This window comes from Sarcophilus harrisii, chromosome 3, assembly GCF_902635505.1.
Source record: "Sarcophilus harrisii chromosome 3, mSarHar1.11, whole genome shotgun sequence".
Lineage (NCBI taxonomy): Eukaryota > Metazoa > Chordata > Mammalia > Dasyuromorphia > Dasyuridae > Sarcophilus > Sarcophilus harrisii.
In genome coordinates, this window is record NC_045428.1 from 445,947,974 (window position 1) to 445,973,869 (window position 25,896).

General features: G+C 36.0%; 1 protein-coding gene and 1 long non-coding RNA gene across 5 annotated transcripts; one reads left to right on the forward strand and one right to left on the reverse strand.

Moving 5' to 3' along the window:
• Positions 1-4,546: 4,546 nt before the first annotated feature.
• Positions 4,547-6,196, reverse strand: LOC116422480. Its single transcript, XR_004233157.1, has 2 exons — positions 6,045-6,196; positions 4,547-5,074 (listed from the first exon to the last, which is right to left on the reverse strand). It is a non-coding gene; the product is annotated as an uncharacterized LOC116422480 (long non-coding RNA).
• Positions 6,197-6,436: 240 nt separating this feature from the next.
• Positions 6,437-21,103, forward strand: GJB6 (gap junction protein beta 6). 4 transcript variants are annotated; one of them, XM_012545178.3, is made up of 3 exons: positions 6,437-6,744; positions 9,665-9,814; positions 19,394-21,103. In XM_012545178.3, the coding sequence occupies exon 3, from the start codon at positions 19,412-19,414 to the stop codon at positions 20,195-20,197; it is 786 nt and encodes a 261-aa protein (XP_012400632.1). In that variant the 5' UTR covers positions 6,437-6,744; positions 9,665-9,814; positions 19,394-19,411; the 3' UTR covers positions 20,198-21,103. The 4 variants fall into 4 exon arrangements, with proteins under 4 accessions (XP_012400632.1, XP_031816687.1, XP_031816688.1 ...); XM_031960827.1 differs by lacking the exon at positions 6,437-6,744 and adding an exon at positions 7,361-7,432; XM_031960828.1 differs by lacking the exon at positions 6,437-6,744 and adding an exon at positions 7,502-7,701.
• Positions 21,104-25,896: the final 4,793 nt, after the last annotated feature.

The following is a 25,896-nucleotide window of genomic DNA, read 5'->3' on the forward strand; positions in this document are numbered from 1 at the left end:
AACTAGATTTAAATTCTGTTAGCAGGCTTACTATGTAAAAAAAATAATAAAAAATAAAAATTCAGTGGCATATTGTTCAATCAAGACTTCCAGCATTTTGTCTAATGATTAAAGGAAAAGTAAACAATGTCTCCTGGGTGAGGGGATTGCTTTGAGAAAGTAAAACTCTTTTGGAACGTTAGCCCACTGTCAAGCAGCGTAATTATTATATAGAAATACATGATTTCAATCAGAAATATCCTTCTGAATAGATAATAATGATATAGGATAATGTCAATTTAAAATATATATACATATAATGGTCAATATTGTCTCCTATAATAAAGTAATATTTACAATGACCCTATAAGAGGAAACAGTTACTTGCTTCCCAGTTAAATCAGACTAGAATAAGTAACTTGGAAACTGAGTATGTGAATTCTTTTGCCAAACTCATCACACCAACAAGGGGGAATCCTAATTTTGTTGGGTGTCTTTCTCCTCAACAAAGTCATCTTGTAGGATGAATTTCTGAAAATAATAAAGTTCAGAAGACCATCTATGCTAAATGATGCTCATTCAAAAAAAAAAAAAAAAGGTTCTAAATGATGAGGTGAATGTCCAGGGTACCTTTTTTTTTAAGTAGCAGAGGATTTGGGAGGATAACCAATAACCAAGCTCCATCTTCTCCAATCAAAAGAAAGAAGAGGCCCTAAGGGCAAAGGGTAATGAGGAAGTGAGATAATGAGTTTCACAGTTGATTCATCCCTCTCCATCTCCTATGCCAATCTATCAAGCTTATTATGTGATTCTTCCCTGAAATGCTTCTCATATCTCTACTTTTATTTCCTATTACTATAAGCATGCTAATCTAATTTCCACACAGTTCATACCTGAACAGCTCTTTAGAGCTGTTCTTAAGTCTCTCCTTTATTCAGTATCAGACTAATTTTCTTTTTAGAATTTAATTGTGAACTGCTTGAAGGATGGGACTATCTTTTGCCTCTCTTTGAATCACCAGTGCTTTAACACAGTGCCTGGCACATAGTAGATGCTTTTAAAAATGTTCTTTGATTGATAGACTTTACTTGATATAATGAATCTGAAATTAGAAAGACCTGGATTCAAATCCCACCATTGACTCTTAAAAGCATGGAATAGATAAACATCTGGAGAGGAATGAGGCTCAAGAAGGTTAAAATCACTTGTCCACATCCTCAGCAACGAGATCAACCAAATCATTTCTAATGGAGCAGTAATGAACTGAACTAGCTATACCCAGAAAAAGAACTCTGGGAGATGACTAAAAACCATTACATTGAATTCCCAGTCCCTATATTTATGCACACCTGCATCTTTGATTTCCTTCACAAGCTAATTGTACAATAATTCAGAGTCTGGTTCTTTTTGTACAGCAAAATAATGTTTTGGTCATGTATACTTATTGTGTATCTAAGTTATATTTTAATATATTTAACATCTACTGGTCATCCTGCCATTTAGGGGAGGGGGTGGGGGGGGTAAGAGGTGAAAAATTGGAACAAGAGGTTTGGCAATTGTTAATGCTGTAAAGTTACCCATGTATATATCCTGTAAATTAAAGGCTATTAAATAAAAAAAAAAAAAATTTACTAGTAAAAAAAAAAAAAAAAAATCACTTGTCCAAATTCTTACTAGTAGTAAGCATTAGAGGTGGCATTCGAACCCAGGCCCTCTGGTTGACCCCAGAGCTAGTATTGTTTCCCTCCCTGGCTAACAGTATTTCATTCATCTTTCTGAGTCTCAGTAAATTCTCGAATGCATATGTACTCAATTATAAACATTGGACCAATTTCTAAATGTCTTTGAGCCTCAGGAAATTGGATTAAATTATGGAGGAATACAATCTGCATTTACATGAAATCACGCAGTGCTTGATGTATTCACCTGTAATAGCTCTCTTATCTCATTATAAACTCCCCTAAAGCAGGAGTCATGTCTTGCACACCTAATCACTAAATCCAATGACCTTTATTTTTGATAATCAGTGCAGTTTTTTATATGGTTGACCCTTCCCTATTTCTACATATTGTCTCATTTCTTTCACTTCCAGAGATTTTCTGAGTTTATTCAATTAATATTTTAAGAAAAAACAGATATGCAATCATTATAACATCCCCTTCCCCCTTCCTTTTTCCCCCTCCCCTTCCCCCTCTCTTCTTTACCTTCCCCCCCCACACACACACACACACACTTATTCTCATGGCTTTAAACTTTTGATGACAAATAACAAATCTATGTCTCTTGGTCCTGAGCTTTCTTCATACCTCTAGCTATTGATAGATATCTGCAGCTAAATGTCTCTGTGGCACCTCTAAAATAAGTCCAGAACCGTATCTCTATCTTTCCCCATATACCCACTTCTCCTGAATTCATTATTTCTGTCTACTCATACTTGGTATTTAGGAATTGTCATTAATTCCTTCATCTCTCTTATCTTGGATATTCAATCAGATTCCAGATCCTACTGATTTTACCTTTCTCGGAATCTAGATCACTGCATCCTTATAAAGGTGTTCATTATCATTAACTGGTACTATTTGTATTTACTTCCTTAGAGCTCTTCCTAGTTATACTCTCTCCCGCTTCAATCCATTCAATTTTCTGTCACCAAAATGACTTTTCTTATATATAGATTCACTTGTTGCTGCTAAAAATGATATCAATTATATTTATATATTGCTTTATGATCTTCAAAGCACATTATTTCATTTGATAATAGATTTGATCATCCCACTTGTCTGCTCAAAAATCTTCAATGGCACCTAATTTCCCATCAAATAAAATTCAAAACTCCCTTGCCTTCACTATATCCCAACAAGAATGATAATAGCTATCCTTTGTATAGTGGTTTCTATGTTCTAGATGCTTTATAAATATTATTTTTGCTTCCAAACACATGTATCTTATTTGTGCCTTTGCTATCCTTGCATGCTTTCTTGTCTTCACCTCTTGAATTTAAAAAAATGACCCCATTCTCTAAAGCCCAGTTCAAAGATCATTTCCTCCAGGAAGCTTTTCCTGATTTCCTCCAGATAATAATGGCCTTCAATCTCAGTCCTCATATAGCATATTTGTTTTATATGTTTCAAAGGCACTTGCTATGTACACTTTGTATTATAGCTATCTGTTGGTGTTTTATTCTATTGTTAGACTGCAATCTCAATAAAGGCAAGAATTTTGTCAAAGCCCTTGCTCCCCCAATCCCTTAGCACTGTTCAACACTTAGTAGATGCTTAATGAATATTTGCAGTTGTTCTTTACCTCCAGAGTACTAAACATCTAGTAGATATTCTTCCTTTATTGTAATACAGGAATTTTTGGGTCCCTTTTCTAGTATTCATGATTTCATTTATTCAGTAAACATTCGCTGAGTCCTTTACAATCTGACTATAGTCAGCTATTCCAGGTTTACCGTATATTACTTCACTTCATGCACTCTATAGTTCGACCAGACTGACTTTCTTGCTCTTACTCACAAATGACACTTCATTTCCTGTCTCTGTACCTTTGCATAAGTTATCTTCCATGACTAGAATGAAGTCTCTCCTCATATTTATAAATTAGAATCTCTAGCTACCTTTCAATCCCAGCTCAAGTACTACCTCCCACAAGAGGCGCTTCTTGATCCAAAAACTATTGTCCCCCTTCCCAACCCCCAAATGACTTTGTATGTACACATGTTTTATAAATTCTTATATAGAGTTATATGGTTCTTCCCTCCCTTCTCTCCTTCCCTGCCCCCAAACACAGACTGTAGGCTCCTCAACGTCAGGAGGTGTTTTATTCTTGACTTTGTATCCTTAGTTCTTGCTCTCCAGTGCTATCTGATTCTCCATGGCTCCATTTGGAGTTTTCTTTACAAAGATACTTGAGTTGCCATGTCCTTCTCCAGCTCATTTTACTGACAAGGAAACCAGAGTTAAGTGATTTGCTCAGGTTCACACAATTAAAATCTGAAATTGGATTTGAATTTAGAAAGATGAGTATTCCTAATTGTAGCACTCTATATACTTCACCTGCTAGTTCTTGTATCTTTAGTATATAGACAAAATGCCTGGCACAAAAGGAATACTTAATAAATACTACTTGATTGATTGATTAGTTGACTAAATAAGTATTGTAAAAGGCCTTCGATTTTTATGAGTCTGATTACTCCTAATGTAAATCAGTCAATAAACATTTATTAAGCATCTATGTGTGCCAGGCACTGTGCTAAGCATTGAGGATACAAAAAACAAGCAAAAATAAACAAACAAATAAAAAAAAACTCTGTCTTGTGCTTAAGAAGTCTACATTCTAATGAGGGAGACAACAAATAAACAAGCTATAAACAGGAAAAATAAATAATTTTAAAAGGAAAGATAATAAAATTGAGAGACTGGGGAAAGTTTTCTGTAGAAAATGGGGTTTTAGTTGGGACTTAAGGGAAGCTAGTAAAACCAAGAGAGTCCAGCAGGCATTCAAGACAGCCAGATTATAGACTACCTGCTTAGTCTGTGTAACCATACATTTTTTCCCAAAAGTCTACCAAGGTACTTAAGACCTCTTCATTCTCTTGTTTTACTTCTTGTTGCCATATTACCAGTGTGTCTGTCCTGCTGAATCTCTTTCTCAACAAGATCAGACCACCCCTTTTCCAATTATATGTGGTCCTTAATGATGTCTACTCATGATGCATATCATCACTATTAACATGCTGTGGACCACTTCTGACTGTCATGAATCTTTCCACTCTGCTTTGGGTTACATGTAATTTTTGTTGATTAAGTTCACTTAAAAGAAATAGAAATAGGAACTTAGTATGTCGTGGTATACTCCTGAGTGAAAAAAATATACCAGTTTCTCTTCCAACTTTAATCTTAGAGTGTTGCCTAAAGTTGCGAGAAATTAAGGAGATGAAGTGTATTGCCCAGAGTCACAGAGAAGCAGACAAAATTTTAAAAGGCAATACGTGATTGGAATATACAAAGAATACACCTTACTTGAAGAAAGAAGGGATCATTCTGCTGGAATAATCAGAGAAGGCTTCATGATGATGAGACTTGCACTGGACCTTGAAGGATGGATTTGGAGAGAAAAGAGCATTATGGTTCTAGTTCTCAATAGAATATTTCAAGACATAATTTACAACCCTACTTGAACCTCTGTGACTTTGACGAGATGCCTAAAAACTTGTCAGTATACTTGGCTGCAGAAGAGAATTTAATTCAACATCAGGACCATGCTTCATGGGTAACTTAAATACTGTTTCATCTTTGTTGTTTTTAAATAAGCAAATCACGCATCTCTTGTCTGAATTAAATCAGGTTAGAACCTGTAAGATTAAGTTCCTAAAAGGTCTTCAGTAGTTCCCTTGGCTAACTTCCTCCCTAGCATTGGTACATCACCCCTCTATTCTGAACTAATGTTTGAAAGAGAATATCATAATTTACAGTTAACTGTTTGTCCTAGAAGGAGCCAGACAAGTACTGAGGTATCTAATTTAAATGATCATTAAACAAATGCAAATGTGTATAAGTGCCACTAGGTATCATTAATAAATAGGAACAACAACAATGATATTTGTGTCCCTAGGCAGCTCTCTAGGAAGGTAGAGAGTAAATTGTACAAGGTCTTGTATAAGGTAAACGGTATGAGCTAGTGGACGGATTGCTGGATTTGGAATTGGGGAGACCTCAGTTTGAATTCTCCCTCAGATACTCATTAGCAAATTAATTAATTTCTCTTGGTCTCAGTTTCCTCATCAGCAAAATGGGTGTAATAATAGCATCTACTTCAGAGAGTTGTGAAGTTAAAATGAGATGCTTTATCGAGTGCTTTGCAAATCCTAAAGTATTACATATGCCATTATTGTTATTGTTATTATGCTAGTTATATAAACAATGAGATGAAGAGAGGTCTTGGATGAGAGTCAGAGGGGTCCTCTCTTATGAATCACACACAGACACAAGGGCACACACAGATTTTAAAAAAAAGAAAAAAGAAAAAGAAAAATGGTCCTGAACTGTTTAGAAAGCTTTTACCTTGAGGGAGGCAAAAGCGTATTCTGCTCTGCTGGCCAATGGCAGGACTACCCATCTTCTCCTTATCTCGCTCCCCTAAAGATCTGAGCTGACCCCTTGCCCGAGGAGAGTAAAAGGAGAGGAGAGGAATGGGACTCGAAATTCAGCAAGCGATGCCCTGCCGGGCCACTGTACTGGCCCTGACAGCTGACCCCGGCAGAGCCAGCGGGCGCAGACGGGGATGGAGTGCGCTGGGTGCCGCCCTTCCCGTGTGGTGGGCGCCCGGGGCACTGCCCTGCACTCGCTGCTCAGCCGGCGTCGTGCCCGCTGCGCTCCTCCGAGCTGGAGGGCAACGGGACTGGAGTCCGCCCGAGCCGCGTCAGGGAAGAGGCGGGGTGGGGGGTGCGGTTAAAAGGAGCTGCAGGTGGAAAGCTAGAGCCCTAATCTAAACTCCACAGGAAACCCCTGAACTTCCTATACCCCGGGAAAGGCCTGGGCTGAAGCTGGGGACACAGCCGCCACAGAGGAAGGTGCCAAGTATTTGCCACTCACCCGGGCGGAGGCAGCGACCTGGGCATCCGACCCCGGGAGCAAGCGCGGGCCCCAAGCCTCTTCACATGCTGCCCAGCTGACCCTTCTCCCGCAACTCCCCTTCCCTCAATATTCCCTCCCCGACCGCCCCCTCCATCATTCACGGCTCGTCCACACGCCACTAATACAGGTAAGCCTTGCGCCGCCTTCCTCTGCATGCGCTGGTAGCAAAGAGAGGTTTGGGAGCTGAGGTTCGGGGTCTGGTAGTGTCGGGAACTGGGAACTTGCGCACCCCCTTAAGGAAGCTCAGTATTCTTGGGGTGGTCCGCCTCTCTCCTTCCGGTTCTTCCTTTCTATCCCTACCCTAAAATGAGAAGACCCCAGAATTGCAATAATCAATTCCTCCCTGGGGAGTTACATGCTAGTGGATAGTCCATTTGTGGTTGCTGAAAGTGGAGGAGCAGAGACCCTTCGCGCCCTGTGGGGGTCTCGTATGGGAGTTATGAGGAAAGGGGTTCGCTAAGTACACAGTTGAAGATGCGCGTTGGATCGAAACTCTGGTATCTTCCTTGTCATCTGCATCCTCCACCGGGTACATCAGACCCAGTGGCTGTACCAGTAGAACTGGCGGGGGGGGGGCGGAACCCAGGATGTTTTCTTACTAAAGTGACCCCCAATGCTTAGACAAGAGGACGTTCGTGGTTTGACTTTTAACCCAGACTTCTTCCTAATTGGCTTGCACAACAGGTTTTATAAACGTATTGTGTATAAGCAAGCAAAGGCATAGTGTCTGGTTTTTCCCCACCCCCAACCCTTTCTTGTTCATCCTGATTGCCCTTCTCTTGTATTTGTGTGATCTGAATATTCGTGGGGGAAAGGTAAGAAATCTTTAGAAGATCTTTCAATCAATGGTAACTCCCATATACTTCTAATCACCTTGCCTTCACGGCATGCACCTTCAGAAATTTGTCAAGCCCTGAAACCTAGAGTTGTAGACAACAATAATTAAGGGTAATTGGTGACACACCTGATTATAAAGAAGGAAATTGAGGAAGGACACTTCCCTGTCCAGCAAAGGAGACCCATCCCAAAGTATCACAATGTGTCATCTAACCTCCCTTCCTGGAAGAGCATAGATGGAGTTGAGGTGAGTGCACGATTGACAAGATATCAACTTGGGAGGCCCAAACTGACCAGAAGAGCCGGCCAATGTCACATAGCCAATGAAGCTTTGGCTCCAAAATTTCTATTGTCCCAGCCTTGTCAGTGTTTACAGATAGAATTCAATTGTCAGTTCACTACCAACTGATCTGATCGTGGATTCCAGGTCTACTGCTTTATTTCCCTTAGCTGAATTCATTTTCTAGTATAAAGTATGTTTCATTACCCTGATTTTCATCTAAGGTAGCCTATGTTCTAGAAGAAAATGTTCTGCCCCCATTCCACTTCCCTTAGAATTACTGATCTTTGGGATGTAGCTCAAAACTGTTCTTGTAGAGACTTTTGTCTGTTGTTTGGATCAGGCACAATATTTGGGAGTTGTTTCAATTGTGCCAAGAAGAGAAATACCAAGGAAGCACTGAGAGCTGGAAGGAAAAGGTTAGCTAATTCCATATTTTAATTGGCAATTTCAGCATTTCTAAACTCTAGTTTACCTTGGTAAGATCTAAAATCACTTTCTCCCTTCTCAATTTACAGCCGAAACGTTGTGTGTGTGTGTGTGTGTGTGTGTGTGTGTGTGTGTTTTTAAACAACTGTTTTGTTAAAGAAATTAAACTGCGATTTGCTAGTTTGAAGAGAAGTTCGTTGCATTTGTTTTGAATATCTTATCTGTTTAAGTAAGGCTAAATTTGGAGGTAGAGGATGATAAGAAAGTGACACATGGGGGCAGACTAAACATTTTCTAGATCCAATCAGATGATATTTGTAAAGTGCTTAATACAGTTTGTGGTACATAGTAGGCATTTAATAAATGCTTGTTCCTGTTCTATCATCACCCTTCTCAATAAATTCAAAGAGAACAGGGACTATTTTGTTTTTCTTAATAACCCCAGGATCTACATCAGTTCCTCACACATAGTAGGTATTTAATAAATACTTTGTGAATGGAATTAATTTAGAAGGGAAAAAAATCTCCATCCTTCTAGTCTCATCTTTGCATGTAGAGCATTATGAATTACTGTACAAAATTCTTAGCTCAATTATAATTTATGAAGTATCATTAAGGTTTTCATTGGTTGAATTTGCATATTTCATGAATTTATACTGATTCTTCTAAAGTAATAAAAAAAATCAAATATTGGAATCAGGGCACGAAATTAGTTTTTGTCAAGTTTTCTAGTTCATGAGCTCTGAGTCTTTTAAAAGACTCCCATTACCTCCTCTGGAACACAGAATTAGGTACGCAGAAAGACTTCTCATTTTTTTATTTCCAGAGCTATTTCAATGTGATTATACTAAAATATTTGGAAAGGAAACAGATTTGCTTGAATGAATAGAGACTTTGCTAATAAGCCTTAGAGTCAAGATTTAACTTTATGTAAGTCAACAGGAAGAAATTAGAAGATAGTAAAAATTTTATCAGATAGTCTAAAGAACATCTCAAATATCAACCAGTTTTAGGCATATCTCCATGAAAATTCTGAATTTTAGTAAACATAGAAGATCATAAAATTATATTGATATGTATGATTGATATTAGTTATAATAAATAAGCATGCACTAAAGTTTTATTTGTATAAATAAAAAAGATCTTTATAAACTAAAATCCATGAAGCTCAGTTTTTTAGGAGATCAAGAAAAGGACAGAGGTTTTTCTGAATTTCTAGTAAAGGTGATCATCTGAAAAGGGAGAAATTTTGATTTTTAAATTTTGTTTGAAAAAATTTTACTTGTTTTCAATTAATAAGTTTCAGCACCCCAAAACTTACTAACTTGGAAGAGGTTCTGGTTTTTGTTTGTTTGTTTTGAATATCAGACTAACCTTACCCTTTTCTAAAGCTCTGTATATAAATAAGGGATTGGTTCCAAAAACAGCATAGAAATTAATTTAAAATCTGAGGGCAATTTAATAAGAATTACCATTTCTTTCTTTCTTTCTTTTTTAACAGGTGGCAATAACCCTGAAATTCTGAAAACAGAATAAAGAATTGCATGATGATGCAACTTGGGACTTCTGGGCAATCCACTGTTAGAGAAGATTGAGGATCCCACTTCTTAAGGATAAAGATCTTGTTCTAATTATCTTCTCCAAAATCACTGTAAGTCCCTTGAACTAAAGCTTGTACAAAAAAACAAATCGGGGTGAGGGAAGTTATTTAGTTTTTCCTCCATTTACCAATGTAGGCACCAACTTTAAATAAACTAAGAATTAAAAGGCCTGTCATCCCCTATGTGTTAATTATTCATTAAGTGATCTTGCAAACCTTAAAGAGATCACTTCAAGTCTTTAACTCAGTTTATCTATTTTTAAGGGGAGTCAATAACCAGAACAATAAAGTTTTAACACAAACAGTTCTGCTGAGAATTGATGAAATATTTTGAGATAGATCACAAAGTTTTTTGTGGGGTGTTTTTCTTTTTGGTGTCTTTCACTGTGAAGCTAAAATATTACAGAGTCTACAAGTCAGTATCATATTATTGTAGAAAGAAGAACTGGAATTAAGATCTCCTTCAGTATCTAATACGGTATTTGGCACATAGTAGCCACTTAATGAATATACTAGTCATCAGTGAACAAACATAAAAATTATACTATTTTCGTAGAATTATGGTATCCAGATACTTCAAAGCAGGTTAATTTGGAGCAGGGAAAGACAATCTCCTCATACACAAAAATGCCTAAACTTTGACATCATCACTCGAGCCACGAATTTTCTTTTTTAGTTGTGTTTAGTACTGTGATTATGGCTTTTGTAATATGGGTGTGATGCTGAATTACTCAAGTTAATTATGCATTTCATATGTTAAAAAAAATTCTATCAACCTCTTACAAATTCAGATGCCACCATATTTTCTTAAATGAAGGAGGCTGTGCAAGTTCACCTGCCTCACTTTCCCCTCAGAGCCATCTGGGTCTGGTGACCAGATAAAGATCAGGACAATCCTGCATGTATTGGGAGACTTTGACCCTTTTAAGCAATGTTTTTTTAAACAGGTCTCAGTTTGAGTAATACAATATCCAATCTGTGATTAAGACCTAAAGGAAAAGCTAGATGACATATAAAGAAAATATAAAGTATAGCTATATTAATTGATAAAACCACCCTTCTTCTCTAAGAGTTAGGCAAACATACATAGAATAAATGAGAAAGAAGTTAAGGAGAGGAAGAGAATATTAGAAAAACTAGATATATGGATCTCTGGAAAATAGAAATCGAAAAAAATAGAAATAAAAAGGAATATAACTTTTTCTCAGCTGTACATAGGACCTTCACAAAAAAGGAGCATATTACTATGACCTCTCATTGATTAACCAACAAAAGCTCCCAGGCTAAGTCTTGTTTTAGTTCTGATCGCCTCAGAGTGAATGTAAATAGCAATTGCTCTTGTTTTAAGACAATTATCCTGGAGGTCTCCCAGATTCATTTTCTTTTTGATTAGGCAAAAAAGGCAATTCTTGCCTCAAGGGACCTTAAACTCTTCATGTTCAGTATGTTAGAAAACCAACCAAAGATTTTCCAGACTTTTGTTATTAAAAAATTTTTAACACTTATTATTAGTCATGTATTTGGGCCATTACTTATGGCCCAAAGAATTCATGGAGCAGCTGGTGCTTGGGCCTTGATTTCCTGATCCATGAAATAAGGGAGTTGGAATAGTAATCTGTCAAATTCCTATGAATATGTGTAGGACTTTGTAAGATTGTAGTTTCTAGTGAAAATATGGTAAATTATACAATCTCTTTGTCTTCATTTGAAAGTTTCTCCATAGTTTATCCATTACATTTCTGGGATAGCTGTACTCTAACTAGATCACAGAGAATGACAGATCACTGAGAGATCACCAGAGCAATGGTGGTGCAAGGGATAAAGCACCGAGCTTGAAGTAAAAAAAAGGAAGTATTCAAATGTAGCCTCAGATACTTATCAATTGTATAATCCTGGGCAAGTCATTTAATCTTTGTTTACCTCAATTTCCTTGCTTGTAAATGAGGGAAAGGGTCACAACTATCTCACCAGTTATTGTGAAGATCAAATGAAATATTCATAAAGTAGGCATTATATTTGTTGTTCAGTTATATGTGATTCTTTATGACCCCATTTGGGATTGTCTTAGTAAAGATCCTAGAGTAGTTTGTCATTTCCTTCTACAGTTGAGGAAATGGAGGCCAAAAGATTTAAGTTATATAAATTATATAAGGTTTTGTATATATATATAGAGAGAGAGAGAGAGACAGAGAGAGAGAGAGAGAGAGAGAGAGAGAGAGAGAGAGAGAGAGAGAGAGAGAGAGAGAGTGAGTTATATAAATAGTAGCTGAAGACACATTTGGACTCAGGTCCTTCTAACTTCAGGAAGCTCTATCCACTGCACTATCCAGCTCCCTTAGACATGATGATGATGGTGGTCGTGGTGGTGGTGGTGGTGGTGGTGGTGGTGGTGGTGATGGTGATGATGATGATGATGATGATTACAGAGACTAAGTAGGAAGTGTTTATTGACTAACACAGAGAATATATTAATAGAATTAAATTGTCAAGTTACCTAGTAATGATAGTAATTAGATGGAAGGCAATAAATAATTGAAAAGTAAAAATCTCCACTATTTCACAAAATCAATTCAGATTTGTTGAACATCCTTTGTTCTGTAATTGTAATTCACATATGTTCATCCCAGAATCTCACTAGGTCATCGTTATCAAAATATACCTCTGATTATAAGTGGAAATTTGGATCAGATCATTTGTTGGCTGGATTAGTCATCTTGAGTGACCACAGCCTACCAGAGAGACCTTTATCTTTTTAAGCTATGTTTTTAGCAGGTCGCAGTTTGAGTGAGACAATCCCCAAGCAGTGATTAAGACCTAAAGGAAAAGTTAGATGTCATACAAAGGAAATATATGGTAAAATTATAATAATGGGTGACCCCAACTTATTTAGTTTTCAAATTGACAATTCATAATAATGCCTTCTATGTATATTCTAAATTATACAAAATTCTTTAAAGATATAATATATACACATTAAGTCACTTTTATATACAAAGCTTTCTACTAAGATCAGATTCCTATGACTCATTTTGCCAAAGAATGGATTCTAGGCTCTTATAGGCTCTCACAAGAACAAACTACTTGGAGGTCTTCCAAAGTTGGAAAATACTTAAAGAAAGTCCTGATAATTATCATATACTTATCCTTTAAGAACCAGCTTTGGAGAGGGGCATCACTAGGCATTTTGCTGCCAGGTCATAACCAAAGACCTTTTGTCACAGCAAATGATGAAACAGTCCCTTAAGGAAACATGGCAGGAAGGAAATATCCGCGGTTTTTGAAATATTAAATTAACTTTATGCAAAGTAAAGTGCAAGGCTCTAAGAGAAATACAAAGACATGTAAAATGTGATCCCTACTCTCAAAAAGCTCACCATGTTGTACTTTTGTCTCTTTTCTTAAGGATATGTGTTAATTATGATGTTACCTTCAAACTGTAATAAGACATTTTTGTCATCCGGAGCTTTTTTATCTAGTTTACTGCTCTCTCTTTTCTCCTTTGCTTCATGGTCATAGGAACTCAGATTTGTAATAAAATGAAACAAAGCAACTCAGAAGCTGTTTCAGTTTCTCCCTGAAGTAGAACCCTTCAAATCATCCCTAACAAGACATCATCTAGCCTGTCCTAGAAGACTTCCAGAGAAAGGGAAATTCATGATCTCTCCAAACAGCACATTCTGCTTTTCAGCTCAGACTTTCCTTATACTTTCTTACCTTCCTTCTCCTCTTCTTGCTTTCTTTAATTTCCTTCTCTTTATATCACATATGCTGGGGGCCCATAAAAGAAAACACAGCACTATTCCTACTAAAGTTTCCCTTTGGCTCCCTTACTTCTTTTTTAAGTGGAGAGAGGCTCAAAGGAAGCTGATCTGAGCTTTGACTGGGGATTATAGTTCCCTTCAATTTTTCCTCCACATCTCAAAATTCATTAAACTCAGTGTATCAGTTTCATGTAGACACTATGATGTGCTTCTCTCTTAAAAGAAAGGCTTCAATTATTTGGGGGTTGTTTTTGTTTGTTTGTTTGTTTTTTGGTGAGTAGAGAGTAGTAGGAAGAGGATATCTCCTTACTGTGATTTCACTAGTATCAGGAACTCCCTAGTGAGGAAAATCTATGCGCCAGTGCTTACCAACTTTCTAGTAAACTTGAGTCTTTGAGAGCTGCCTAGAGCAATGCAATGTTAAGTGACTTATCCAGGATCATACAGATAGGGTGTTAGATGGAAGCACTTAAACCCAAATTGGACTTAATCCAACCTCTATCTGCTAAGGCTACAGTGCCTCTTGATGGACATGTAATATAATGAAATGGAATGTAAAGGAAAATTTAAATTCATGGAGCATCATCAGAAGAATTTTATTCAAATGATGGGCTTGGTTCAGGTAGAAATTCAGACTTATTAAAAGTGTTGCACGTTTTCCAGAGGGCATTGAAGCTGTTCTTCTGTTCAATCCTGAGCTCAGCTAATTGTCCATGCAATGTCTGCCTAAGATACGTGCTAATGAATAATCTCAGTTGGTTGTCCATCCAACTGCATACCATAATGTGAACAGCAGGTATTTTTAATATACTTTTTTATGTGAATAACAAGGCCCAAATCCTTTGAATGATAAGGGAGCAGAAGACATTACTGAATTATTTTCTATAAAAGACTGCCACTTTACAACTACAAAACTGTACAACACAAAAGTACAAAGAATGTAAGTTCTCTCTTGTACTTATTATTTGTTAACTATTTTTAAAATTTTTTGATTCAGTAAAGCAAAAGGCTGCCTTGAAAGTTTTCCTCCAACATGATGTCTCCCACAAATATATTAAAATTATACAGAATTCCTTAAAGATGCAATAACAGAGTCCTTTGTCCAACTCTCTACTTGTTAGTGTCAAGAAAGGCTTAAAACAAAAAAAATGTATATTTGCCAAAAAGTGTTTGCCACCATTGTGGATGATTTTCAGCATAATGTCCAAATAGAAGATGTTCTCTCTATTTTCCTATTTAGAGGTGATATTTTTCTGCTTGCATCAACTTCTGAAACATTATAGAGCTTCCTAAATGGCACACATAAGTACTCCAAAGACTATACTTACATTGATTTAAATACATTAAGCCAACTTTGTTTCTAATTGAATTAGAAAATAAGCCTTCATCTTACAAACATCAGAAACCTGTCTGGGTGGGTAAATTCAGCAAGTAGTTATTAAATCCTACTACTTGCTTCATACCAGGGAGATCTGTATCTTCATGGTACAAAGATATAAAGACTAAAATAAATATAGTCCCTGCTATAAAGGAACTTATACTGAGGAGGAGAATATGGGTAAGATGCAGAGAATACCTTGTATGGCTTGGCTGAAACCATGCCTAAAATGCACTGAACAAGACAGGGCCACAAAAAAGAACCCTACAATCCAAAGCTTTATTACACAGCACTCTCCACATTAACAGTAATCAATACATTTTGCAAAGGTTGCTCTATAAGATGCAGATTTGTTTTTCTGGTGATCATTTTTAAATTTACCCTTTTGGAATTTCCAGAATCTTTTGCTCTCCTTTCAGAAAATTGAATCAACTTTTGAATGTCTCTAATCCTGTCTGTCATTTTTTTCACAATTTATAAATTCAGTCTGCAAATTTGTTTTTTTTTCTTCAGTATTTTATGATATCATTTATTTAGGCTTTGTAATTTGGCCTCATTTAATGGAATTTATAGAATCTCTTGCTTTTTCCTAAGACTTGAATTCCCATTTTCTGTCTACCCTTTACAATTTGAAGATCATTTGTTTTAATGAAGAATACAAATGCAAAATTAAAATTGAATAGATTTTTTTTTCTTTTATGTGACATAACATTACTTGCCTTAAATTGTGAACCTTTACCTTCTTTATTCTGCATCTTGTTCCAAGCATAACTCTAAAAAGCTTTGTTGTCCTTGGGCTATTCCACAAACCTCATTTCATTCTGGGCTTTAAGTCTCATGACACTTCTTAAAAGTTCTATGCTAGAAGGCAGCTAAAAGAATACAGTGAATAGAACACTGGCCCTAAAGTCAGTAGGACCTGAGTTCAAATCCAGCCTCAGACATTTAACACTTACTAGCTGTGTGACCCTGGACAAGATATTTAATTCCAATTGACTCACACGCACCCCCCAAAAAAGTTATAGTAATTCCTTTTTTTAAATTAACTATTATTAAGGACTCATCTTCCCTATTTAATGTCTTATTTGATATCAATAATGATTTGTTTGTGGGCATCTGCTTCTATCTTTTATGTGTTCCGAGATTAGCTTGAGTTGATGATAAACTCTTTGTAGGCAAGCCTGTCTTTTGCCTCTTTTTGTATTCTCAACACTTAGAAAAATATCTGTAACAGAGTAGGGACTTAATTTTTATTGATTTCTGTATTGATTGCCATGTTTGTTTCTTTCAATACATTCTTAATCAGCTTCACTTATAATTCATATAATATAATTTTTAAAATCCTGGATTTTACTCAGAAGACCTGGATTTGAATCCTGACTCTGCTGCTTATTATTATATTTATGATCTTGGACCAAATATTTAACCACTCTGGACTTCAGTTACCACATATCTAAAATGAAGCAACTGAACTCAGAGCTTCTTTACCCTTTGTTGTGAGTCCTGTCTCAGAATAATATTTTAAATGCGCTAAAGAAAATACATAGCATTATAAAAAGATTAATTATATCTATCAATATATAAATTATATATAGTTATCAATATTTTATAAGAAAAAAAAAACAAAACAAGTTTGAAGACTGCCAAAGAACTCTTGCACTAGATGATTTCTAAACTCTCTTCCAGATCTCAAATCCTCTAATTATTTTGTATCATTTGGAGTGCCTAGAAGACTAGTTCATTGTAGAATAAGTGACCCATCAAGTCTGATTGACAAAACTTTGCTAAAAGATATCCTGTCTCCTTACCTGGATGAACAGACATCCTGGCTCCTCCCTTATCTGAACCTTGGTCTCCCTATGTGTGGTTGTTAGTCTGTTACCTAAGTCCCAAGTATCAGTATATAAAAACTCTCCCAAATTTCCTCTCTCTTAGACTCTCTTAGAGACTAGTCTGTCAGTTATGATGTAAATGAACTTTATTGTCACTATAAAAGAATCTCTTTGAATTCTTTCAAAACTAGCAATGAACCATGACTCTCACATAAGCACAGTGGAGGGAAGAGTCTTCCCATAATTTGTGTCTGTACATTTTTGGCAAAGGGCAAGATTGGGGGTGGGAGAGAATGGAATGTGTGGCATAGAAAGTCCTATTTTTCCTAACTTTTGTAAGCCTTCTCCTAGTATAGTAAAGTAAGTGTTTTAATATCCCCACACTATAGTTTAAGTGCATGAAAATTATAAACAAATGGTCTGTAATTCTGTGAAGGAAGTGTGTGTTTCTAATACCTGTCCCCAAATTCCTAGTATCTATGAGCATGATCTTTTTTTTGGGGGGGGGAGGGAAAGACAAGGCAAGGAATTGGTGTTAGGGGACTTGTCCAAGGTCACACAGCTAGTAAGTGTGAAGTGTCTGAGGCCGGCTTTGAACTCAGGTCCTCCTGTCTTGAGGTCTAGTGTGCTATCCACTGTGCCATCTAGCTGTCCCTAGAGCATGATCTTTTGTAAAAACAGAAGGGAGGAGTGCCCAAGAAAAGCAACTGAAATGGCAACTAGCATTGTTTTGCAAAGTCCTGTAATATCTCAGGGCTATGGATAGAGATGTATGCACACTTTAGCACCCAAGAGAATCTCAGAGGTGGATGGTGACAGGGGAACCAAGAATGTTTGAAGAGATAATAATAGTGTTGCCATCACTGAGATGAGACTATCTAAGAAAACAATTTATATCCCTGAGAGTCAAAAAGAGGTATACAAAGAAATAAAATGGCTACATATGTGAATAGTAAAAGCAACAATCAAGTTGTAACTTTAGATTTGGAAAGGAAGTATCATATCCATTACTGTCGCTACAGCTTCCCAGAATACACTCTTTTCCTTTGTCACATTAAAAAAAAAATGGATAGCTATAGTTCAATGCAATTGGTTTCCTTTACATTGCTATGCATTAAAAGACTGCATGTGGTTTTTCCTTGTAAGCTCTTAGAATGCAGCTTTTCTCTCTATTTTTGTATCTCTAAACCTTACCATAATGCTTAACACATAGTGGGAGCTTAACAAATAGCTTTTCGTTCATTCAAAAGAGATCAGATTGTACCATAATCATTGCATCCATGTACAAGATGTTAAAGTTGTTAAAAGGAAACTTTTAAAAGTCATAAAATAGATTTTTATTTTTTGAAATAGAGGAAGAGATGCTACAAACATGGAATGTATCATGCACTTTCAGATGAGGCTACTATATTATAAGTTTTACGCATTTGTTTTCATGGAATGGGGATAATCTGTAAATTTTTATAATGTAAAACCAAAACACATCACTAAAACATTTTTTACAAAGAAAATAATGCCTATTTGAGGGGCTTCTCTGGTGATGGAGAATAAGAAAGAATTAGTGCAACAGATTTCTCAGCATAAGGAAGAACATCTTTAGAAGGTTAATAAAATGGCAACACAAGCTCTAACATAACTAGCTCCCTTTTCTTCAGTTCCTGGTGTCATTCATTGCATCTATCAGGAGTAGCTGCATGAAAAGAAACTGTCCAAAATAATGTTTTAAATTAAAACAAAAATTTTAAAGTTATTTTTGTAGAAGCTAGTCCTCCTCTCCAGAAGTGCTTTTGATATCTCTAAAATTGGGCTTCCAAATACTATGGCAAATATTTGAAGTGGAAGACTGACCACAAGTTTTGGGTAAACATAACTGGTATATGTAATATATAATCACTGGCATTCAGTTTCAACTTTATTCTTCTAATCTACTGAACACAAAGATTCTATGTAACTCAACTTTGAAGAATGACTTTTTATAAACTATTTTAATGACTAAAAATCATTATATTTTAATTCTTTTGGAAAATCAAACTGATTACATAATACATATTTACACAGTGAATAAAAAAGTGATGGGAATTAATTTGTTTACTTATCTTTCTGTATGAATGCCAAGAAGTCATACAGTCTGCTTTTACTTGCATACTTTGCATACAGTTTTGCTTTTACTTCAGTAAAGACGGCTGAATAGGAACAGTAATTATCAGTTTTGTTATTGGATAATAAATTTCCCAAAGGACATTCTGTGAACCTCCTGTAATTAAGAACTATTGGGAAGGGAGGAGGGAATAAGTATTTTTATAGCATCTACTAGAAGCCAGGTATTATGCTAAGTACTTTTTTTAACAAATATTTCATTTGCTCTTCACAATAACACTACAAGATAGGTTAACACCTATCTTATTATCCCCATTTTACAGTTGAGGAAACTCAGGCAGAGGTTAGGTAACTTGTGAAGGTCACACAGCTAGTAAGTGTCTAAGACGAAATTTGAATTCAGTTCTCCTTGATTTCAGACCTAGCAATCTAACCACCGTGCCCCCTAAGGGGCAGACACAGTATACTTAAGGAGAAAATAAAGTTATTGAAGTCTTTAAATGCTTCTCCAAAAATACCTGTCCAAATTTTGAGTAACATTTGCTTTTTTTTTTCTCATTAGGAATAAGTCACCAAGAAGATGGATTGGAGTACACTGCATACCTTCATTGGGGGTGTAAATAAACACTCCACCAGCATAGGGAAGGTCTGGATTACTGTCCTCTTCATTTTTAGAGTCATGATTCTTGTTGTAGCTGCTGAAGAAGTGTGGGGAGATGAGCAAGAAGATTTTGTCTGTAATACTCTGCAGCCAGGATGCAAAAATGTTTGCTACGACCACTTCTTCCCTGTTTCTCACATCAGACTTTGGGCCCTGCAGCTGATTTTTGTCTCTACTCCAGCACTTCTGGTAGCCATGCATGTTACATATAATAGACATGAGAAAGAAAGACAATTTAGGAAAGGAGAGAAAGGGATTGAATACAAGGACTTAGAAGAAATTAAAAAACAGAAGGTTCGAATAGAGGGGTCTTTGTGGTGGACTTACACTAGCAGTATTTTCTTTAGAATTATCTTCGAAGCCTCCTTTATGTATGTGTTTTACTTTCTTTACAATGGCTATAATCTACCCTGGGTGGTGAAATGCAGTATTGATCCTTGTCCCAATATTGTGGACTGCTTTATTTCAAGACCCACTGAAAAATCTGTTTTTACCATTTTCATGATTGCAGCATCTGTGATTTGCATGCTGTTAAACGTGGCTGAATTATGTTATTTACTGATGAAACTGTGTTTCAGAAGGTCCAGAAGAGCACAGGTTCAAAGAAATCACCCCAATCACACCATAAAAGAAAGCAAACAAAATGAAATGAATGAGTTGATTTCAGACAGTGGCCAAAATGCAATCACAGGTTTTCCAAGTTAAAGGATTTTAAATTAAAATAAAATTACTAACGAGAAACCTGTAACCTTCACCTACAGCAGCTGGGTACCAATACCAAATATTTACTCTCTCTAGGTTGATTTTTTAATGGCTACCAATGACATTCATAACAAATAGAGATTTAAAGGAAATTTTTTAGGAGAATTAATCATCTACATTATCAGAAATGTAGTGAAAAATTCTGTAAAAATGGAAAGACTAAATTGACAGTTGTGTACTAAAATATTTTTAAGTCTATCTTGAGTAGACATCTGTCTTACCCTCTCAGGGGGTGTGTTTCCTAAAAAGTTATTAAATATTCAACTGCTAGGAGGGAGGATATATTTTGTCTAGAGAGTAATACTGTTATTATTACAAATGTTTTTTATAGCATTACTTGTCTTAGTTCTGAATTCCTATTCATATAAAAAGTATTTTTATAATGTTAGGTGTTCCATGTTACTTAAGTATGATGTAGTACACAGGTAAGTCATGAAAATAGCTGCAGTATTCTTGGGGGGGGTGAGTGAAACTGTAAGTTTTAATAATGACACTGCAGTTATTTAAACTTTTAAATTATAGAAAAATCTGTTTTGTAAATGCAGTATGTTACAAGGCTCAATGACAACCATATGACCAATAGTGATACTATCAAATGATGAGGGAAGAGGGGAGAATTCTGGCTCTTGTATGTGTTCTTCAATACACTTGAAGTGCTTTGTTTGTCGTACAATGTGTTTTCACTGCAAAAATGTACCTTTCAGAAGACATACAGAACTATATGAATCTGGGTGCCTTTAAAAAAAAGAAAGAAAGAAAAAAACTAGCCTGGAAACTGGATTTCAGCCTGTGAAGAGTTGAAACATGAATGTGATCACCTGAATAAAAGAAAAACTCTATTGCTTAAAACACTGTGGTGCTCTATAGGATCTGTTATCTGAATGCCTAGGAGTACCATTACTGTGAATATCTGTAGGACTCATAAAGAGTTCTGCCCTGGAAACCTGTCAAGTTACTATGGGTGGAATTTCCAATGGGTTGGAGACTTCTGGAGGTTATTGCTGTCCCATCTGACATCAGAAGAAGTGATTAAGACAGCTGTTCTTTCAGCTCTTCAACCCTAGAAAAATGCACAACTGGGCATTAGTTAATTATCTGAGAATCATGAGACATAGAACTCTCAAAAGGAGCTTAGAAACTATCTTGTCCAAAGTTCTCATTTTACCAATGAGGAGCCTAAGGCCCCTCTGGGATTGCTCTGCATTGATAGTGAGAAGAATGATTAAGTTTCATCAGCTCTTAGAATAACTTTCCCTAAAGGCACATTATTATGGCAGATTAGAACAAGGGAATCTCATGTTCGTCAGTCCTCATACCCAATGTTTTTAGGTAGGCACAATATTACAGATGAAAAGGAATGCTGGATTTGGAGGAATAAAGCTCCAAATTCAGACCTAAGATCTTCCATTTCCTATAGTGGGCAAGTAACTTTACCTCTCCAGACCTCAGTTTTTTCAACTGTAAAATTAAGAGAGTGGGGTTGGATTAAATTGCTTTTAAAATACCTTTCAGCTCTTAATTTATAATTCTATGACCTATAGAAATATACTATGACCCATAAAATATTACCAATGGCATTGACTCCATAATTGGAAAGTCCTTTTTATCAGGCAGGCAAATGGATGCTAGCATATAATTGTACATAGAAGATAGTAAAGAAAAATAATATTTAGGTTTTGAGTCTGGGTACCTGGGAAAGTTGTAGTGCCAGTAATAGAATTAAGGAAATCAGGATGAAGAGCTGGTTTGAATATGATAAATTCATTTGTAGACATTGAATTTGAGGGTCAGATGAGGCATTCAAAGTGGACCTGTCCTGTGAGCAAATGAAAATGTGGAAATGGAATTGAGATAAGACATATGTCTGAAAACATAAACGGGCACCATTGATTAAAATATGAAAGTTGAACCTGTTAGCATGAATAAAATCACCAGGACAAGAACTATCCCAGTAGAGATGTTTAACTGGATTAGATTAGAACTCAGTAGAAATTTTGGTGCTAGAGACAAAACTAGGTGTAACAGTAATTAGAGTACTGGATTTGAAGTCAGAAACCCTGCTACAGGGCAGAAATGTTAAGAAAGCCTGATGAAAGAATCTTGGAGAACATCTACACTTAGAGTGCAATAGAAACATGAGAAGGTAGCATAAGAAAAAAGAGAACTATTAGAGGGACAGGAAGAAATTCAAAATGCTGGGGTGTCATAGAAACCATAAGAAAAGAGTTTTAAGGAAAAGAAACAAGTATTCAAAAAGCACTAGGGTGATTTCAAAAGATAAAACTGATTAAAAAAATTGTCATGTGCAATTGATAGTTTAAGTAGATGGCCATTGATAACATTTGTGATAGCAGTTCCTAGAGAATGGTGGGAGTATAAGAAAGCTTATAAGGATTAGAGAAATAGGGAAGAGAAAGGAGGACATAATGGAAATGGAGGAATAGAATGTAGAATATTGTTGTAAAAGTTGGTACAGGGAAAAGGATAAAAGACAGAAAGGCCTATACATATGCCTAACTTTCTCATCCTAAAAAACAAAAGGTTGCTAAGTTGCTATCTTCTTATATGAACATTTTATCTCTCTAGTATCCTTCATTGTTGAAATTTCGGAAAGAATGGTTTATATTTTCTGCCTCTACATTCTCATTACTCAACAATTTAACTCCCACAAATCTAGATTCTATCCCCACCACAAAATTGAATCATCTCTGTTCCCAATTGCCAACCTCAGTCTTTGGCAATTTAGTCCTTGACCTCCTCAACCTTTCTATAGCATTTGACATATTCAGCATTTAGGCATTCTTCCTGTGATACTCCATCATTTTTTGACTTATGTGATATTCCTTTATAATTTAACTGTCTCCAAAATAATCTTCCTAGATCCCTGACATTTCCAATTATTCTTGCCCTCTTAGTATAGTTATTCCTACAAGGCTATTTTCCTGGTTCTATTTCTTGTCTTTCTAGTCTTTCAACTTCTTGTAGCTTTAATTGTTATCTTTATGTAGATGCTGCAAGATTAGCATTCATATTGAGTTTTAAGCTTTACAAAGCACTTTATATATGGTATCTCATTTGACTTATATGACAGCCTTATGAGGTAGGCAGTTTTTTGCCCCATTTTATAGTTGAAACTGAAGCAGAGATTCAGTGTTTTCCCCAACATCATACAGTTGGTGTGAGAGCTCTATCCACCATTACCTAGTTTTATCTCCAGTACTACTGTCTAGAGTTCACTTACTGACACCCTCTAACACCTTCGTTTCTTGTAAGTTATGTCCTTAGATATGATTCACCATCATGTCCTGCCTCCACACCTTTCAGTAGATGCTCATTACCTGGAAAGTCATCGTCATAGAGATTGTATCATCTTTGGTATTCCTACCTCATCAATACCCTCAGTTGCCTCTGCTCCTCTAACTGGAAGGCTGAATGACTGAGTAAATAAAAATCCTCCCAAAGCTTCCATTTAAACTTAGCACACTCAGGCATATAGTAGATCCACAATAAATATTTATTGTATTGTATCAATACGTTAACACTTTTCAATGCAATATGCCCCAAATTATTCCCATCAACTATTTCCCTCAAAATCTGCCCCTCCTCTCAAGTCCTTATTTCTGTCGATGGCACCACCATTTTGTAAGTCAGAGTCAAAATCTTCAAATCCTTTTTGCATCTGTTGTCTAAGAACTGTTGGATGCATAACAAGTCTACTTTTCCCAGTTATATATCTCTAGAAATATATAATCAAATTCTAAATGGCATATTTTCAACATATTAAAAACATAATAATAATAATAATCTCCTCAAAGTCCAACTCATCATCCATGTTGCAATTTAGAAGAAGTAGAAAAAAAAACATACTAGCTGAGGTGATATATAGCAATGACTCTTCACTTCAGATCATCCTCATAGCTTGGAAGACCTGAAACACCAGCTGCTGACTGAGTTAGCAGCCTGGCTAATGTGCTATAACTTCTGTGAATGTAAGAAATAGATTGCATTGGGTTGCAATTTGGATCTATTCAGAAATATAATAATGATTAGCTTTAACAAGAGGACAGACTGACAAGATATATATAAGAACAAATCAGAAATCTATCATCTGCTTTAGGTGCTTCCATGAAGATGGTTCTGACCCCTAAAAGTGAGCAAGCTACTGGTATTTGTGAAATGAACTAAGGATATGTTTTTATTCTTCAATAGTACACAAGAAAAAAATTGGAAAATACTTCATATTGCTTCTTGTCAATGATATCTTTAACTCCAAATTACACAACAATGGATCACCAATGCGCCAACTTTATTATTTTCTCCCATTTGGTAGAAAGAGAAGAAACTTGGAACGAAAGTAACATTCACCCTGAAAGATAGTCATTTTGTCAATTAATTATAACTTTTTTCTGCTACAAAAGAGTTGTTCATTGGAGGTAGATCAGGAAATCACTATTTTAAAAAAACAGCATAAATCCAAAATTAAAAGTAACTAGCCTTCAAATTGTAAAACGTATTATTTATTCATAGTGCTATGCCTCAATAAAGTTGCCTTCCAATGGGCCCTAGACAGCCTAATGGTCAAAATATGATTTCTGGGGGGTGGAGAGAAGGGCAGGTTGCCCTTCGGAAAATCCTGCCTCAGAAAATCCTTGCCTGCTGATTCATAGTTTTGAGGAGACAAAGAAATATAGAGCTTGTATTCATCTGTTTCTTTGTGACCTAAAAAAGTCACAGGAGTTTGATAGATCCTCCTTCAGTGGCCTATAGTAGTGACGCTGTATCTTCCTTCAGTTGTGGGAAAAATATATATGTAATTTAAGAATAAATAGATATCAAGATTTGCTTTACAAACCTAAGATTGATCAAGTAGAGTGATGCAGAATAATCACTTTTAATTGTCCATTCCCTTCCTGGAAGACAAAGTGTTTTTGATGAAAAAGTCAATCTTAATTCTAACCTTCTGGTTTTCAGACACTAAACCTTCTTCCTCTAGAATAGATGTGATTCTGAATCTTTGTGTATGTCATGGACCCTTTGGGCAGTCTGGTGAAACCTATTATCTTCTCAGAATAATGTTTTAAATGCATAAGGTAAAATACACAAGAGAATAAAGGAAACCACCTATATTAAAATACAATTTTTGAAATTATTTTTTAAAAATCAAGTTCGTAGACCTCAGATCTGGTGATCTTGAAGGGGGTACAGCTTTTAAGGGAAATATAGCAATAATCCTGAGATTCTTTGACCTTAGAGTCCTATTGTTCTAGCAATCTGTCTTTCAATGATTCTAAGTCTTCAGGCCTTAGGATAGTCCTAAAAATATTTCTGACTGTCAGGTTCATAATCTGTTAGTTGATGATAACCAAATTCCTGAGTTAACTCCTTATTTCTACCTCTAGACCATAAAATTGGCATATCAGTGACATGAAGCACCTGATCTCTATTTTTTTCCCTATAAATTTATCTCCTTGCTCCTGGTTCTTTGCTAAATCCTATTGGAACTTAGCCTTCTTCAATTGGCACTACAATTATAATAAACTTTGCCCTTTGACTTGGAGATAGGTTCAGGCCTGCAAATTCTTTTGAAAAACCTCATAACATCAATCTGTGACCCCCAACCTTTTAAAGTCCCTTCTGAACCT